Source organism: Brienomyrus brachyistius, chromosome 13, assembly GCF_023856365.1.
Source record: "Brienomyrus brachyistius isolate T26 chromosome 13, BBRACH_0.4, whole genome shotgun sequence".
Classification (NCBI taxonomy): Eukaryota; Metazoa; Chordata; class Actinopteri; order Osteoglossiformes; family Mormyridae; genus Brienomyrus; species Brienomyrus brachyistius.
In genome coordinates this window covers 8,536,311-8,551,916 of record NC_064545.1, presented here as the reverse complement: position 1 = coordinate 8,551,916, position 15,606 = coordinate 8,536,311, and the positions used below count along the sequence as shown (strand labels likewise).

At 46.8% G+C, this 15,606-nt stretch overlaps 2 protein-coding genes and 1 long non-coding RNA gene across 18 annotated transcripts in view; 1 reads left to right on the top strand and 2 right to left on the bottom strand.

Annotated features, from left to right (window-relative positions):
- The window catches only part of LOC125706274 (liprin-beta-2-like), a 27,563-nt gene extending 19,277 nt beyond the window's left edge, over window positions 1-8,286 (top strand). For 14 of the 16 annotated variants that reach the window (XM_048972875.1, XM_048972877.1, XM_048972876.1 and 11 more), the window contains 11 exons: window positions 3-131; window positions 223-373; window positions 592-703; window positions 802-890; window positions 988-1,110; window positions 1,196-1,321; window positions 1,905-2,093; window positions 2,568-2,729; window positions 4,568-4,648; window positions 6,840-6,902; window positions 7,490-8,286. In XM_048972875.1, the coding sequence (XP_048828832.1) occupies window positions 3-131; window positions 223-373; window positions 592-703; window positions 802-890; window positions 988-1,110; window positions 1,196-1,321; window positions 1,905-2,093; window positions 2,568-2,729; window positions 4,568-4,648; window positions 6,840-6,902; window positions 7,490-7,513 (1,249 nt within the window). In that variant the 3' untranslated portion in view covers window positions 7,514-8,286. The other 2 variants (XR_007381960.1, XM_048972879.1) reach the window with 2 other exon arrangements.
- On the bottom strand, window positions 2,748-3,306 carry LOC125706279 (uncharacterized). Its single transcript, XR_007381963.1, has 4 exons — window positions 3,227-3,306; window positions 2,940-3,062; window positions 2,817-2,898; window positions 2,748-2,775 (listed from the first exon to the last, which is right to left on the bottom strand). It is a non-coding gene; the product is annotated as an uncharacterized LOC125706279 (long non-coding RNA).
- On the bottom strand, window positions 7,929-15,606 carry LOC125706782 (ovochymase-2). Its single transcript, XM_048973603.1, has 15 exons — window positions 15,583-15,606; window positions 15,361-15,458; window positions 15,095-15,267; window positions 14,542-14,637; window positions 13,844-13,995; window positions 13,576-13,771; window positions 13,422-13,476; window positions 13,056-13,118; window positions 10,995-11,128; window positions 10,732-10,872; window positions 10,330-10,460; window positions 10,151-10,244; window positions 9,486-9,617; window positions 9,295-9,360; window positions 7,929-7,987 (listed from the first exon to the last, which is right to left on the bottom strand). The coding sequence occupies exons 1-15, from the start codon at window positions 15,604-15,606 to the stop codon at window positions 7,929-7,931; spliced, it is 1,614 nt and encodes a 537-aa protein (XP_048829560.1).

Here is a 15,606-nt window from a genome sequence, read left to right as displayed (position 1 = left end):
AGGATCCGCAGGACGCAGTCCGGCACTCTGCCCAGTGAGGACCCAGAGCCGGCCCTCCTTCGCAGGGGGGGGCTGCGTGCCACAGCCGGCCCGAGGCTGCTTGGCAGCAGCGTCACTCTCTGTTCCGACCAGTATGTCCCGCTCCTGCCCCACTGCGATGGTCCGGTCCATGTGGGATCTGCATCAGGTGTTTTGAGTTCTCACCTTTCCTCCCACTGCCAGGGTCAAGGACGTGCCCTTCGCTCAGTGGAGTCCGGAGCAGGTGTCGAAATGGCTGGACGACGTGGGTCTGGGCCAGTACCGAACCATGGCCAGTCACTGGGTCAAGAGTGGCCAGACACTCCTTTCTGCTACCCCCCATGACCTGGAGAAGGTGTGACACCGAGAGCGAGCGTGTTTCAGCCTCGAGTGTGGGGGCATCAGTAATAGTGCGTGACGCGATGCACGTGTGCAGAGTCTGTGTGCTTTTCACTTTCTGACAATGTGTGTTAGATATTTGAGTGTATGTGTACACGTCTGTTTGAGTCACTCTCTACGTCTAAGTGAGTGAGTGATGTCAGCAAGCGAATGAGCGTATTGCGTCTGTTCTAGGAGTTGGGTCTCAAACATCCCCTACACAGGAAGAAACTGCAGCTGGCCCTCCTGTCCCTCAGCTACCCGGCGGCCGAGAGGTCCTCAGAGCTCGACCACACTTGGGTAACACGTATGTACCATGTGCTCTTAAAGCCTCATTAGGCATCCGTCAGCAATATTCCCGGAAGGGTAGTGATCGAGGCGCCCCCTGCTGACTGACCCTCGTAGGTTGGCTGGATGACATTGGCTTACCGCAGTACAAGGACCAATTTAGCGAGTCGAGAGTGGACGGCAGGATGCTGCAGTACTTAACTGTGGTAGGACACACCTAGATCGCTCATGCCTGCATCGCCTAGAATTCTATCCACTCCCTTGTTACCATAGAAACATGACTCCTGATCACTGTAATCCCAGAACGACCTGCTGTTCCTGAAAGTCACCAGCCAGCTGCACCACCTCAGCATTCGTTGGGCCATCCGCGTGCTGCATGCCAACAAGTTTGACCCCCACTGCCTGAAACGTCGTCCCAGCGACGAGGTCCGTGGAGAGACAGCCGTGACTCACCGGGGTGCCTGTGTGTGTCTGTGCGACTCACCTGTGTGTCGGCGTCTCTCCTGTGCAGACGCAGACTCATCCATCAGAAGTGGTGCAGTGGTCCAACCACCGTGTCATGGAGTGGCTGCGCACAGTGGATCTCGCAGAGTACGCACCCAACCTGCGGGGCAGTGGTGTACATGGAGGCCTCATTGTGAGTAACCTGTTCTGTAAACAGTCAGGAAAATGCCGATTGTCAAATTCATTGAAATGTAATGAGTCGCAGTGAGGATGTAACAGCCCAGTTCTCACTGTGCCACGCCCAGGCTGTAACGCTGCGCAGGTCTCGCTGGCTCATTCCAAGGGTCTCACCTGGTCTCACCCAGTCTGTAACACTGTCCGGATCTCACCGGGTCACGCCCAGGCTACAACGCTACCCAGATCTGACTGGGTGATGCCCCAACTGTAATGTTGCCCCGGTCTCGCAGGGTCTCACCCAGGCTGTAACATTGCCGGTTCTCACTAGGTCATGCCCAGGCTGTAACGCTGCTCAGATATCACTGAGTCTCACCCAGGCTGTAACATTGCCGGGTCTCACCAGATCATGCCCAGGCTGCAACGCTACCCAGATATCAGAGGGTCTCACCCAGGCTGTAACATTGCCGGGTCTCACCAGATCATGCCCAGGCTGTAACGCTGCCCAGATATCACTGGGTCTCACCCAGGCTGTAACATTGCCGGGTCTCACCAGATCATGCCCAGGCTGTAACGCTGCCTGTGTCCTGCTGTGTCCCCAGGTCTTGGAGCCACAGTTTAATTCAGATACGCTCGCAGCACTGCTTAACATTCCCCCCCAGAAGACCCTGCTGCGGCGCCACCTGGCCACCAGCTTCGCCAGCCTCGTGGGACCCCACGCCCAGCGCCAGAAGCAGGACTTTCTGGAGGGCTCTGACCACACACCCCTTACTGCCACCACCAAAGTGCGGGTAGGAGCCTCCACCCTGGGGCATGCTGGGAGAGTTTCCGTCTCCCTCTAAGAAAAGGACAGCCTGTAAGTAGCTGCAAAGCATGCTGGGACTGGTGTATCTTCACACATGGCTCCAGAGCACGTAGATGTCGCCCTTCATGCTGACAGAAGTGAATGGCTTCTGGGAAACTGGGAATAAGAAAGACTACAGCTGCATGTGGAACCTGTTGTATTTGAAGCAGTGTGTAGGTGGTGGTGATTAATGAGCAGACTTGTATTATAATAGATCACATGTAAATGATTAGCAGTCTTTCTGTTGTACCACTGTGCACAGTATTGTATATCTGCATATCCAGATATCTGTACATCTGTATATATTGCATATCCAGCTGTAAAATAAGTGTGAAGTGTAGACACTTTAAAGCTGCAATGCTACTACAAAATAAAATATTAAGAATTAACAGTGAATGGATGGTAATGATGTCGATTTCAGCCCAAGAAGCTTGTCTTCCCCACCTTTGGAAACCTGGGCAAGAAGAAGTTTGATGAGGGTATTCACTACATTTGCCCCCCGGATTTGCCTCCACTTGCCCTGAATGGGGCTCCTAGAGGCCAGAGCCCTCTGATGGACAGGGGGGCAGGGAGGCCAGAGCAGGTGGGCTGTGAAAGAAGAGCCAATAGTCCCAGTGTCTCTAATCCACCTGCCACAGCTGTACCAGTAACCCCAGTGTCTCTATTGGACCTACTACAGCTGTACCAGTAACCCCAGTGTCTCTAATCCACCTGCCACAGCTGTACCAGTAACCCCAGTGTCTCTATTGGACCTACTACAGCTGTACCAGTAACCCCAGTGTCTCTATTGGACCTACTACAGCTGTACCAGTAACCCCAGTGTCTCTAATCCACCTGCCACAACCGTATCAGTAACCCGAGTGTCTCTATTGGACCTACTACAGCTGTACCAGTAACCCCAGTGTCTCTAATCCACCTGCCACAGCTGTACCAGTAACCCCAGTGTCTCTAATCCACTTGCCACAGCTGTACCAGTAACCCCAGTGTCTCTATTGGACCTACTACAGCTGTACCAGTAACCCCAGTGTCTCTAATGGCCCTACCACAGCTGCACCAGTAACCCCAGTGTCTGTAATCCACCTGCCACAGCTGCACCAGTAACCCCAGTGTGTCTATTGGACCTACTACAGCTGTACCAGTAACCCCAGTGTCTCTAATGCTCCTACCACAGCTGTACCAGTAACCCCAGTGTCTCTAATGCTCCTACCACAGCTGTACCAGTAACCCCAGTGTCTCTAATGGTCCTACCACAGCTGTACCAGTAACCCCAGTGTCTCTAATGCTCCTACCACAGCTGTACTAGTAACCCCAGTGTCTCTAATGGTCCTACCACAGCTGTACCAGTAACCCCAGTGTCTCTAATGGTCCTACTACATCTGTACCAGTAATCCCAGTCTGTCTAATAGTCCTACCACAGCTGTACCAGTAACCCCAGTTTCTCTAATGGTCCTACCACAGCTGTACTAGTAACCCCAGTGTCTCTAATGGTCCTACCACAGCTGTACCTCTAACATGACATCAAAACTATCTCCAGTTTGTCTACGACTACCACACCAGTAACCTCTGCTTTTCTAACAGTGCATACCACAGCTGCACCAGCATTTCCAGTTCATGAAGCTAATTCTCAAATTGTGCGGTTTACTTTGCTCTCATGCAAACATCTGAAAATTAATGTCATTGTTTAACTTTCATTTGTGTAATAACGTGCTGTATCTGTTCCAAGACAGTGTTGGTTACATAGACACATATCTTATTTCTTCTCCAAATATGAAAACTACTGATTACACATTTTTATATTTTATTATAAAGTAAATTATTTATAAAGTTACAAAGGCTGTTATGAGTTTTTTCTTTGTTGTCTTTCTCTATATCAGATTGGGATAATTATTAAAAAATTTGATTGAAATGTATGTTGAATATGCTTTATTACGTATTTGATGTAACAACATCTTATGTGATGAGTAGGATATATATTTCAGTTTCTTTCCCAATTATGAACTACATTAAAACGCCAAAATAAATCTGTTGGTAATAAAATATTATTGACCATATACCCATTAAATGAATTGTTTTTGGTAGCACACAATGACCAGGCGAGTGTTAAGATGGTAACATCCAATCATGAGTCTCGGTTGGGGGCTTTTTCCAGTATGCATGCCAAGCTCTTCTAAAGAAGGGAAACCATTTTATTATCTCATGCTGCTGGGTGACACAGCTGGAGAAAGCAAAAAACAGATGAATGAGTTTCTAACTAAGATCACAGGCTTATGCTTGACTGATCAAGCGGCTGTGCAGTGATATTACTGTGGTCATTGTGAAGTAGCGTTTGAGGCCTGATTAGCACAAGTGAGAAGCTTTCTGGATGAAAATGGTGTAACATTGGGTGTGATCTGTGAACCAGTGATGTGGTATGTGATGCAGGACCAAACTCCACAGCTGACAGAGGTGAAGAAATCCACAGTGCAGTCACGGGCTCTCTCTCAGAGGACCAGCACTCTCTCTGTGAGTATCCACATCTCGTCCCGTCATCAAGACACTCTAACCTTCAATAACTCAGCAAAGTCTCAGCTGCGAATCTCACGTGGACACGCACTGGTCAGCGTCTAACCTGGAGGAGCTGGCTTCACGGAGGATGCGTCTTTCTGATTCACACTAGAGTACTTACCGTCTTGCAGGCATGAAAATCAAGCGCTGTAATAAAGCTTACTTTGTGTAATATTTAACCGGCTGCCAGCCATCTGTGCCTGTGCGTCACTACCAGCCATGGCCCAGCCATGACACAGGGGATGTCAAATGGCCACACTCTGAGAGGAACCAACAGTATTTCACACTAGTAACCTTTAATCAGGGCTGAACTTTACTTTAGCATAGCAGGAGGTATAGGGCCTGGTTTTACATCTTTAGCTTACCAGACAGGACAGGACTTTAGTCTGGCAGATAGCACAGACTCCAGTGTTAGCACTTTAGCCTAGCAGACTGCACAAGCTTTAGCTTTAATGCTTTACTCTGGTAGGAAGCACAGACTCTAACATTAGCTCTTTAGCCTAGCAGACTGCACAGGTTTTAACTTTAGTGCTTTATTTTACCAAGAAGCACAGACAGTAACGTTAGCATTTCAGCAGACTGCACAGGCTTTAGCTTTAGTGCATTATTCTGCCAAGAAGCACTGACTATAACGTTAGCATTTCAGCAGACTGCACAGGCTTTAGCTTTAGTGCATTATTCTGCCAATAAGCACTGACTGTAATGTTAGCATTTCAGCAGATTGCACAGGCTTTAGCTTTAGTGCATTATTCTGCTAAGAAGCACTGACTGTAACGTTAGCATTTCAGCAGATTGCACAGGCTTTAGCTTTAGTGCATTATTCTACCAAGAAGCACTGACTATAACGTTAGCATTTCAGCAGACTGCACAGGCTTTAGCTTTAATGCTTTACTCTGGTAGGAAGCACAGACTCTAACATTAGCTCTTTAGCCTAGCAGACTGCACAGGTTTTAACTTTAGTGCTTTATTTTACCAAGAAGCACAGACAGTAACGTTAGCATTTCAGCAGACTGCACAGGCTTTAGCTTTAGTGCATTATTCTGCCAAGAAGCACTGACTGTAACGTTAGCATTTCAGCAGACTGCACAGGCTTTAGCTTTAGTGCATTATTCTGCCAAGAAGCACTGACTGTGACGTTAGCATTTCAGCAGATTGCACAGGCTTTAGCTTTAGTGCATTATTCTGCCAAGAAGCACTGACTGTGACGTTAGCATTTCAGCAGATTGCACAGGCTTTAGCTTTAGTGCATTATTCTACCAAGAAGCACTGACTGTAACGTTAGCATTTCAGCAGATTGCACAGGCTTTAGCTTTAGTGCATTATTCTGCCAAGAAGCACTGACTGTAATGTTAGCATTTCAGCAGACTGCACAGGCTTTAGCTTTAGTGCATTATTCTGCCAAGAAGCACTGACTGTAACGTTAGCATTTCAGCAGATTGCACAGGCTTTAGCTTTAGTGCATTATTCTACCAAGAAGCACTGACTGTAACGTTAGCATTTCAGCAGACTGCACAGGCTTTAGCTTTAGTGCATTATTCTGCCAAGAAGCACTGACTGTAACGTTAGCATTTCAGAAGACTGCACAGGCTTTAGCTTTAGTGCATTATTCTACCAAGAAGCACTGACTGTAACGTTAGCACTCCAGCAGACTGCACAGGCTTTGGGAAGGCAGTGACGCAGCAGAAGAGCAGCAGCTTGCATCCATGGTGCATGGCCTCTCATCTCTATGCCCAGGCCGGCATTATTTCTTAGCTATCATTTCACAGCGAAGGCTAACAGCCTCAAGACCATTTTAACAGCATTGTCAGTATTGGTAATAAATAAGAGTGTTCCCCACAGGCTTTTTAGGTGTTGAATAATAAAATGTAGTGTTCATCTAGTCAAACTCACTGTGTTTGCTGTCCATAAGTGGTGTCAGACCTATACATCACACACAAGCCGCGAAAATCACAGATATTAGCCACTCTGTGGGGATTTAGCAGTAAGCTATTGCATTGCATATCAGGGTATTATGGTTGGTCCCAGCATAGTTACTGCCTGTGATATGACTGCTCCCTGTGAGTAAACACAGGCACGGCATTTCCACCAAGCAGAGCCCTCAGTTTTGCCTTTTTCCTTGGATCCATATCGCTAAATCATATTTTATTAGGTTGCTAAAGAGAGACCTTGCTGGACTCCTAATGGTGGCGCCAACAAGAACACGGTGGTGCTGGTGAGTTTACCTGCCATGCATTCAGATCAGCTATGTAATTGCTTATTATTTAATACTTTAAAGTCATAATTGTAGTGCTATTTATTGCAATTTAACAGAGTGTTTCTTTGCAGCTGTTGCATTTTCTAGACGTATTGTAGCTGCGTTCCAATTCATGGGCTGCATCCGACGAAGGACACGTTGGGGCAGCCTTTGTAGGCTGCATCCTTCTACAAACCCATGCAATAAATCTTGGTCTGTGAAGGATCGATCGGGCGGTTCCTTCACAGACAAGAAGGATGCATTCGTAGACTGCTCTAATGCACTCGATTTGAGAACGCAGCTTTATGAGGCTGTAGCCCTTGAATTGGGACAGAGCCATTAACTCTGAGCAGCTACAATAAGAAAGGAAAGCGCTTTGGCGTTAATGAGAAATGGTGCGATGTGTGACTCAGAGAGAGGATAGGATACTGGAAGAATACGTGGTCAAGGGGTGACATCATCCCTTCGAAGGCACCTAATTGAACAATTGTAATCAACTTTGTGATGCATGTTCTGCTTGTACTGAGATCATGAATAATATTTATATATGTGTGTGTTTTTTTCAGTGCATTAAGGAAACCACACTCTAACCGATCCCATCAGAGAAGTCTAGCTGGACCTGAACTGTTCCTCTCTATCTTCCATGATTTATTTTCTGCATCTCGCTCTGCTTCACCTGCACCCTACATCCGTCATACCTCTCTGCAGTGTTACTCCCACGCAACGTTACCTGTTACTCCTGCATGTAGCGGAACCTGACCCTCGTTCTTCTTCCAGTGCCAAACGGTACCTGTAGCTTCCCCTGCTGCAGTGTTATCCTCACCTGCACCGAACACGCGCACTCAGCACCACCTATGCTGCCAAAGCCGCCCCAGTTCTGGGACTCGCAGCAACGACACTGTGGAGACTAACTGGGAGAAGCCTGGCCGTGCCTGGGCCCCATGAATAAGGAGTAAGGAGGAGAGTGATGTCACAGGTCCATCCATCATGGCTCACTGGGACACATCAGCTGACCCGATCCAGAAACTCTTCTTCATCCTGGACCATGAACGTCCAGGCAGGATCTTTTACAGGAGAACGGTGACATACATCTGTCAGTACAGACTTTGCCATTATGTACTAAGTGGGTAACTGACTGATGCCACTTACAGTTTAAGTAACAAGTAGTAGAAAAAAAATATATGTATTGAAATAAGTGTCTCAGTGACATCATATGCTGGTACTAATGTGCTGTAGTGCTGTTCTGTAAAGTGAGCAAGTAATATCAGTGAGAGGGTAGATGTGATAACAGAAATAGCATCTTTTTACAGGAAAAACTACTGGAGAGCTTATTTTTCAAATAAACACACTAATATATACTTTTTTTTTGTAAAACGGTTTCATTACGCTTCTTTTAAGCTTTTAACAAGAGTGGGACATGGTCTTTACCATGCTGTTTAAAGCATTAACAGTTAGAAAAAGTACAGCTTATGTTGGAGATTAGCTAGCAGTATCATACGGTGAACAAGGATAGTGTGTTTGCATTGCTTTCATAAGGACTTAATTTTCACAACACATGAAAATAGATTAGCCAAGGGATTTATGCATGCATACCCCAGAAGTGGAGGTTAGATTTGTAGCTATAATTTTCACACACACAAAATAAGGCTTCTAAACTCGCAAGTAAATGCTGCCTCAGATAATTATAACCAGCGTCAGGCTAACTGAGTCCAAGTTAACCAGCTACCATCCAATCAGGGGAGTCTTCATCTACGTCACTGATTGGCCAATCATCCAGGACAGGACGAGGGGTGGGGTCATCATTACCTTCATCAGACAAATCATCTAGGAATACAAACACCACATGTTTGTCATCTAGCAATACAAATATGAGGAAATACGCATAAATGATATACAGATTATTCCATCTGTCTTCTGTAACATCTGAAAGTGCTGCTTATAATGGTTAATAGACTTAAACCAGAAGGCCCAGGAATTGGTGGATGAGACAAAGGTCAAGTCACACTTACCATCATATTCACAGTTACTCCACGACGTGGTAGCAGCAGCAGTATAATAAGTTGTATTTGTAGTATTAGTAGTGTCAGAAGGGGAGGTAACAATAGTAATGTCAGCAACAGGAGTATTATTATTAGTTATGTAGTCATACTTGTAGTAGCATTACTTGTAATCTACATGGGAGGAGTATTATTGCTGGCATATACTAATTGCTGGAGTAATAGTTGTGGTAATATGTTTTAAAAGTTTCATCTTCATTCCAAATGAAGTCTCAAAACTACGGTGTTTGATTACAGCAAGTGCATAAGTTTTTCCTAGGAACACGTTTGTATCACATCCGAGATACGTTTCCTAAGGGTCTGTGCATACATACCGGGCTGGGAGATCTCCAGAGATGCATGTCTGCCAGTGCCAGGCTCCTCATCACCCATCAGCAGGTCTGATCGGGTCAGAGAGCCCAGATCAGGACACAAAGGGCCCCAGGCATCCCGGTGCCGCGCGAGACCTCAAATCATTCATCAGCGACGGCCGAATAAGCCCCTCCCCTCCGCCTGGCCCCCTCACCCTGTCGGCTGATGAAGGACACACGGGCCTGGAAGCCACGGTGCTGGACGCTACCGTCAGAGTGGAACTGAAGGACCATGAGGTTCTCGTAGCTGAGCACAGGTGGTGGATGGGAGCCTCCACAGAGCACAGCTGGGGGGGGGGGGCATGTCAGCAGTACCTGGAACCACTCGATAACGGATGCTGTTTCTGGATACCCTTACTCTTAATATCCTTACCTTTAAGATATCCTCACCTTTAATATCCTCACCTTTAAATGATCCTGTGTCACAGTACCACACATAGCGCATCACGTATATGTCATACTTACCTACACTCTGATTGGCCGCAGGTAGCCTCTCCCCCAAGAAAGTGCAAATACATACAGATGCCAAACAGACATGTTTTCAGATTTGAATCATGATATTAATGACAAACAGGAATAATGACCAGCTGAATAAATACATGTACAGGTGACGACATTATTCATGTGATTGTAATGTCATTTTATTTTCATTCAGTAGCATTTTGAGTAGATGAAAGGTTAATATATGATGGATGGATATAAATGTATCTAAGAAAGCCCAGTGATCATAGCTAACTGGGGAATTAGAAAGGTGGGAACAGTGAGACCAGGGCTGCCTGGGCTGGGGATTAACAGCCTGAATGTGTCTGAGGGTCTGTACCTATCTTCTCTGTTCCATCAACGTCAGCCAGCACTGTCAGCGAATCGTACACACAGCCCTCCGACTGCTCCACGTCGAAGTCGGTAAACTCCAGCTGCAAAACAGCACGGCACTCTAGCTCTCCACTCTGCCAAGCCGCGGCCCATCGCCCAGAACACGGCCATCTGAGGTGCCCTTACCTTGATGACATAGGCCTTAGGGGCTTGGATGACCCAGTGGCAGCGAGATTGGTTGCCATAGAACTCAGGGTACCGGGGCGTTTGGACCAAGCCTTCATCTTGGAGAAGAGCTGTGACCCCACAACCTGAGCCTGAGACAAGCAGGAACAATTCAAGCACAGGAGGCCCCAACTTTAGTATTAGCCAATGACATGCTTTGAATTGTGAGTGATAGGGGAGGGGCATTCTGGTGGCCAATCAGCTTTCAGCTTGGGAGTTTGGCCACACCCCTCTATACACACCTGACCTTTTCTGTGTACAGTACATGCCAGTACAGTGGCTAAAGTTGAAGCTAAGAATCAGCCCTTCCCAGCAGGGAGAGGGAGAACTTCTAGTGCAGTGCGGATGGCCATGACAACGTACCCATCCCGGGGTCTGGCTTGACGGCAGTGAATTGGACAGAAAAACCTCGGCCCGTAACGCTGGTGTCTGACGTGAACTGCAGAGTGGCTCCGTGTGTGGGCATGAGCAGCGGAGAGGGCAGCTCACGGCCGCAGAACCGTCCTGCCATGACACCAGGGTTAAAGGTTAACGGTGGGTCATTCGGATGATGTCCTCTGTCCGGATGCTGGGTATTAGCGCCGGTCTGGGATTGTTTCTCGTTTGAAAGTACACTGGCCCCTCACCGACAACCTGGCCAGAGCCAGTGAGGACAGTCAGCTGATCGTGGGAGCAGAGAGGGACCGACTCCACATCAAGGTTCAGGAACTCCAGCAAGACGGCATGCTCAGGGGGGGGCACAATGACCCAGGAACACAGCCTGCACAGGGGGAGACCGGAGATCCTGAAATTAGGAATCTACTCAAAATGTCAATTGCTGATATCAGAAATAAAGATTTTACTAGTTCACAATCCAATTTCTGATATCAGGAATTTAATTGTATCTAATTGTAATTCAATTTAGGGGGCGGCATGGTGGTGCAGTGGTTAGCACTGTCGCCTCACACCTCTGGGACCTGGGTTCGAATCTCCGCCTGGGTCACATGTGTGTGGAGTTTGCATGTTCTCCCCATGTCGTCGTGGGGTTTCCTCCGGGTACTCCGGTTTCCCCCCACAGTCCAAAAACATGCTGAGGCTAATTGGAGTTGCTGAATTGCCCGTAGGTGTGCATGTGTGAGTGAATGGTGTGTGAGTGTGCCCTGCGATGGGCTGGCCCCCCATCCTGGGTTGTTCCCTGCCTCGTGCCCATTGATTCCGGGATAGGCTCCGGACCCCCCGCGACCCAATAGGATAAGCGGTTTGGAAAATGGATGGATGGATGTAATTCAATTTTAATGATAACTAGTTACAATTGATATCAGAAATCCGGATTTTAACTACTTCAAATTCCAACTCCCATTGAAATGATTGAGAAAAATGTTTTAAATCTCACTAGCTAAAATAGAATTTCCCATGTCAAGAATTGGCATTATAATTAATTAAAGCTGAATCTGAGATATTCTCTACAAATGAATGAATGATACAAGAGATTGCCCTAAGCCACACTCGTGTTAGGGTGGGGAGGAGGACCATATGGGGAATCGGAAGGTCGGCGGTTCAAATCTCAGTGTTGTCAGAATGATTTCACAATTGGGCCCCAGAGCAAGACTCTTCCCCCCAAATACTCCTGGGACACTATCTGATCCCGCTTTGAATAAAAGCATCTGCTAAGTGACCAAAATGCACTGTAAGATGCAAAGGGTGCATCTCTAGCACTTTGGTGGGGCTCAGATTGGGCATCAGGCTTGGAGGCACTTCTGTGAAGATCCACTTATAGTAGATGCGTATCTAGGGCTGCGTCCCTATACCACTGCCGCAACTCCCCATGCTTACAGGCTCTTTAGCTTGTGCACACAATTTCAAAATCTGTATTTTATATATTTATGTATATTGGCACTAATAAGATTAACAGCAAGGAAGTCATGTCTGTCCATCCATCCATCAATCTATCCATCCATCCATCTTCCAACGCAAGATCTTGCCCTAATACTTCTTAGGCAAGGGAATCACATTACAAGATCATCTTCCTTTTCAACTAAACCTGCCATAAATGTTTGCTGTTAATATTTAGTAACATTTACTACTTTCCATTCTTTATTCTTATAACACAAACTTATGTTATGCATTAGTACTGAAAATTCATTGAATGACGTTTCACATTGCCATGTGTGTTTGCTACTGTAATCCCATAAATTTGATGAGTAATATATCTCACTTTCCCTGCTATATATTTTAGAATACAATAAATTCATTATTATATTCAAAAACTGTGGCTTTGGCTCTGACCTGAACTGTGAATCTCAAGTTACCGCCAAATGACTGGTGTGTGTGCGTGTGTGTGTGTGTGTGTGTGTGTGTGTGTGTGTGTGTGTGTGTGTGTGTGAGGTAAAACAGCCAGAGACATTTCAAACAGCTAAGGGTGCAGTGAGCCATGCATTGTTACTTCGGAAGGTCACCTACTCATTGTTGCTGTAGTTTTTCCCAGAATCCCCTGGGTAGCTAATGACACCGCGGTCGCTTGTCAGAGCCCCATCCGGGACGCCACATGGCCCTGAGAGGTGGAGCGTGTCACAATACTGGGTAAGTCTGACACGGGTTTGAGATGAAACACAAGGTGAGGAGGATGATAAGCCGAATGTTGACGCTGAATGAGAGTTTGGAGTCACACAAGGCACTGAGATAATGTTCACAGGCATTGACCCACTAACCTGATGATGAAGATGACAGTGATGATGCTGATGAGGATGGTAATTCCTTGTTCGCTTGCACATCTAAAACAGCATATAAGTGTTACTGAGCCTATTGATAGTAACTATGCCATATTTAAAGAAGAATTCCAGCAACATTGTTAATTAATGTCTTTTATTATATGAATCTGTAATGGCCACATTGTGAGTAAACATCCCTTTGAAATAATCTGGAGACAATCCTGATTTAAAACAGAAGGCTTCAGAAATGCTTGTTTTTTTCTGAATTCAATGTCAGTGCCTAAAAGGTGTTCAGGAAGCCCTATTTGTTATTTTAATGTGACCTTTAAATGCAGTAACCCTACACTGTCACATCTGCAGTGTCACATTGTGCTGTGCTGGTTTCCGTACAGCTCGGGTAGTATCGTCCTGGGAGGCAGAGCTGCAGGGTCTGGGGCAGAGCTCTCGGGAGTAAATGAGGGTCACTTTCAAAGGGCTGGATCTGTGAGGCAGCATGGATGGCACCAGTGGGAAAGCGTACCTCGTCTGATGATGCTTTTGATCCAGGGCAACAGGACCCGGGTGTCAGTGAACACCCCAGGGGACCCTCGCTTTGTTGGGGGCTTCCCCCCATTACTGGCCCAGTTCCGCCCACAGCCCTTGCCCCAGGATGTGACCCCCGCCACAACCCAACGGCCATCCACCCCAGGGCAGGCCAGTGGCCCTCCTGAGTCTCCCTGAACACAGAGAGAGTCATGTGACTGTCTTCTTCGCCCAGGGCCTCGGTGCCGTGGGGGGGCACCTCTTACCTGGCAGGCGTCTCTTCCCCCACGCTCTGGACCAGCACACACCACTGTGAACCCGTTCACTACTGGCCGTACCGTCTTCAAGACATGCTGGCACCTCTGTGCCTCCAGCAGCTCGAGATCCACCTGCTGGAGGGTGGAGGGAGTGCGTCCCCCTGCAGGACCAATGAGACGAGAGCATTGGTCATTTGGCCAACCTTAGTGAGGCCTCAGACGACAGAGTGCCTTCTAGCATGCAGAATATAAAACTTGGCTGGTATAAGGTACTTTAAATGCCCTTGGAGGATATCCTGGGGCTTGTGTGTGTGTGTGTGTGTGTGTGTGTGTGGATTAGGTTTATATTACATTTCGGGTACCAAATGTCCCCCACGATGTGATATACAATGTGTTATTTTGACGTTGTGGGGACCGTTTTTCAGGTCCCCACAAAGATCTGTGAATGTAATCAAAAAACTAAAAATGCCAAAAGTCTTATATTTAGTTTGATTGCTTATGGTTAATATGAATGAATAGAGAGTCCCCACAAAGATATAATGACAAACCTATATGTGTGTGCATGCGTGTGTGTGTGTGCATGTGTGTGTGTGTCGCAGTAGTCCAAATGCTATTAGAGGATACAGGCCCTTCATTGCAGTCAGTCATACACGGCTTATGATTGGCTCCCACAGTGTCTGTCTCGGTACAGAGGGGGTGGGTCCTACCTTCTTTAATTCGACCCCATCCAGCCACAATGCAGTTTGTCTGTGCTGGAATGATTTCACTGGGCAGAGGAAGGCAGATGGGCTGGACCAGTGGCCCTGTGGCAGAAATAACTTCATGAAACAGCATCAGAAAAACACAACATTAACAATGGTAAAATTTCAATGTTAACACTGTTACTGTGAACTTTTAACACAGTTAAATCCAATATGTGATGACGCTATTGCACTTTAGTTCCCTCTTCAGCTAATTGTCCATATGATATTAATATTTTATTATTTTTCTCTTTATTCAAGTTTAATATGCATATATGTAGCATTGGTGGTGAAAGCACATTGAGCACATGCAATGACAATAAAGATATTCTTCCACTTCCAAACAGGATTAAAGACTGATCTGAGAATCAGCAGGTTTGAAGGACTGTCTGCTTTTTGCTTTGAATCACCATTTTCATGAGGCATTCTGCCTCCTCCACACTGAGGTAGTACAAGGGGTCTATCATGGGATCCCTCTCAGCGCAGTTCTTTGGGTCTCTGTACTGTAGAAGGCACTTACCAAAGTGGATTTCTTTGACCAGCAGCAAAAGTGCAATGTCATAGCTCATTGGGCTAGAGTGGTGGAACTTCTCATGAACTTTAATGGCCTCAACACTGATAACTTGCTCATCAGCATCAAGAACTGTCTGGTCATGCTCCCCAACCACAAGGTCGATGTTCTTAAGGGAATCCCTATAAAAGCATGCAAAAGTATATTTCAGAAGTCAGAAAAGGAGTCTGAAGCTGCCTGTGCATGTCCTGCAGAAAGCAGGAGGTTCTACTCACTTCGAATGAGTGGAGAAGCAGTGAGCGGCGGACAGGACCCAGCGGTCAGTGAGGATAGCACCTCCGCAGAAGTGGATTCCCTTTGACCTCACGGAAACCTTGAAGAAGCCAGACAGACTACACTCATTGTAACAGGAAACCCGGTTTCAAGAAAGCCTCAGTGGCATCTAAACAGAATCACACCCATACTGGCTCCGATGCACATCTGATATGAACACTGACATACCATCCAGGGGTATGATCCAT

Coding starts and splice junctions, on each gene's coding strand:
- LOC125706782 (XM_048973603.1), bottom strand. CDS start 15,606: ATGGATCATACCCCTGGATGGTAT. Junction 15,459..15,582: donor ATCATACCCCTGGATGGTAT/GTCAGTGTTCAT, acceptor GGCTTCTTCAAG/GTTTCCGTGAGGTCAAAGGG. Junction 11,129..13,055: donor ACTGTCATCTTCATCATCAG/GTTAGTGGGTCA, acceptor CCCCCTGTGCAG/GCTGTGTTCCTGGGTCATTG.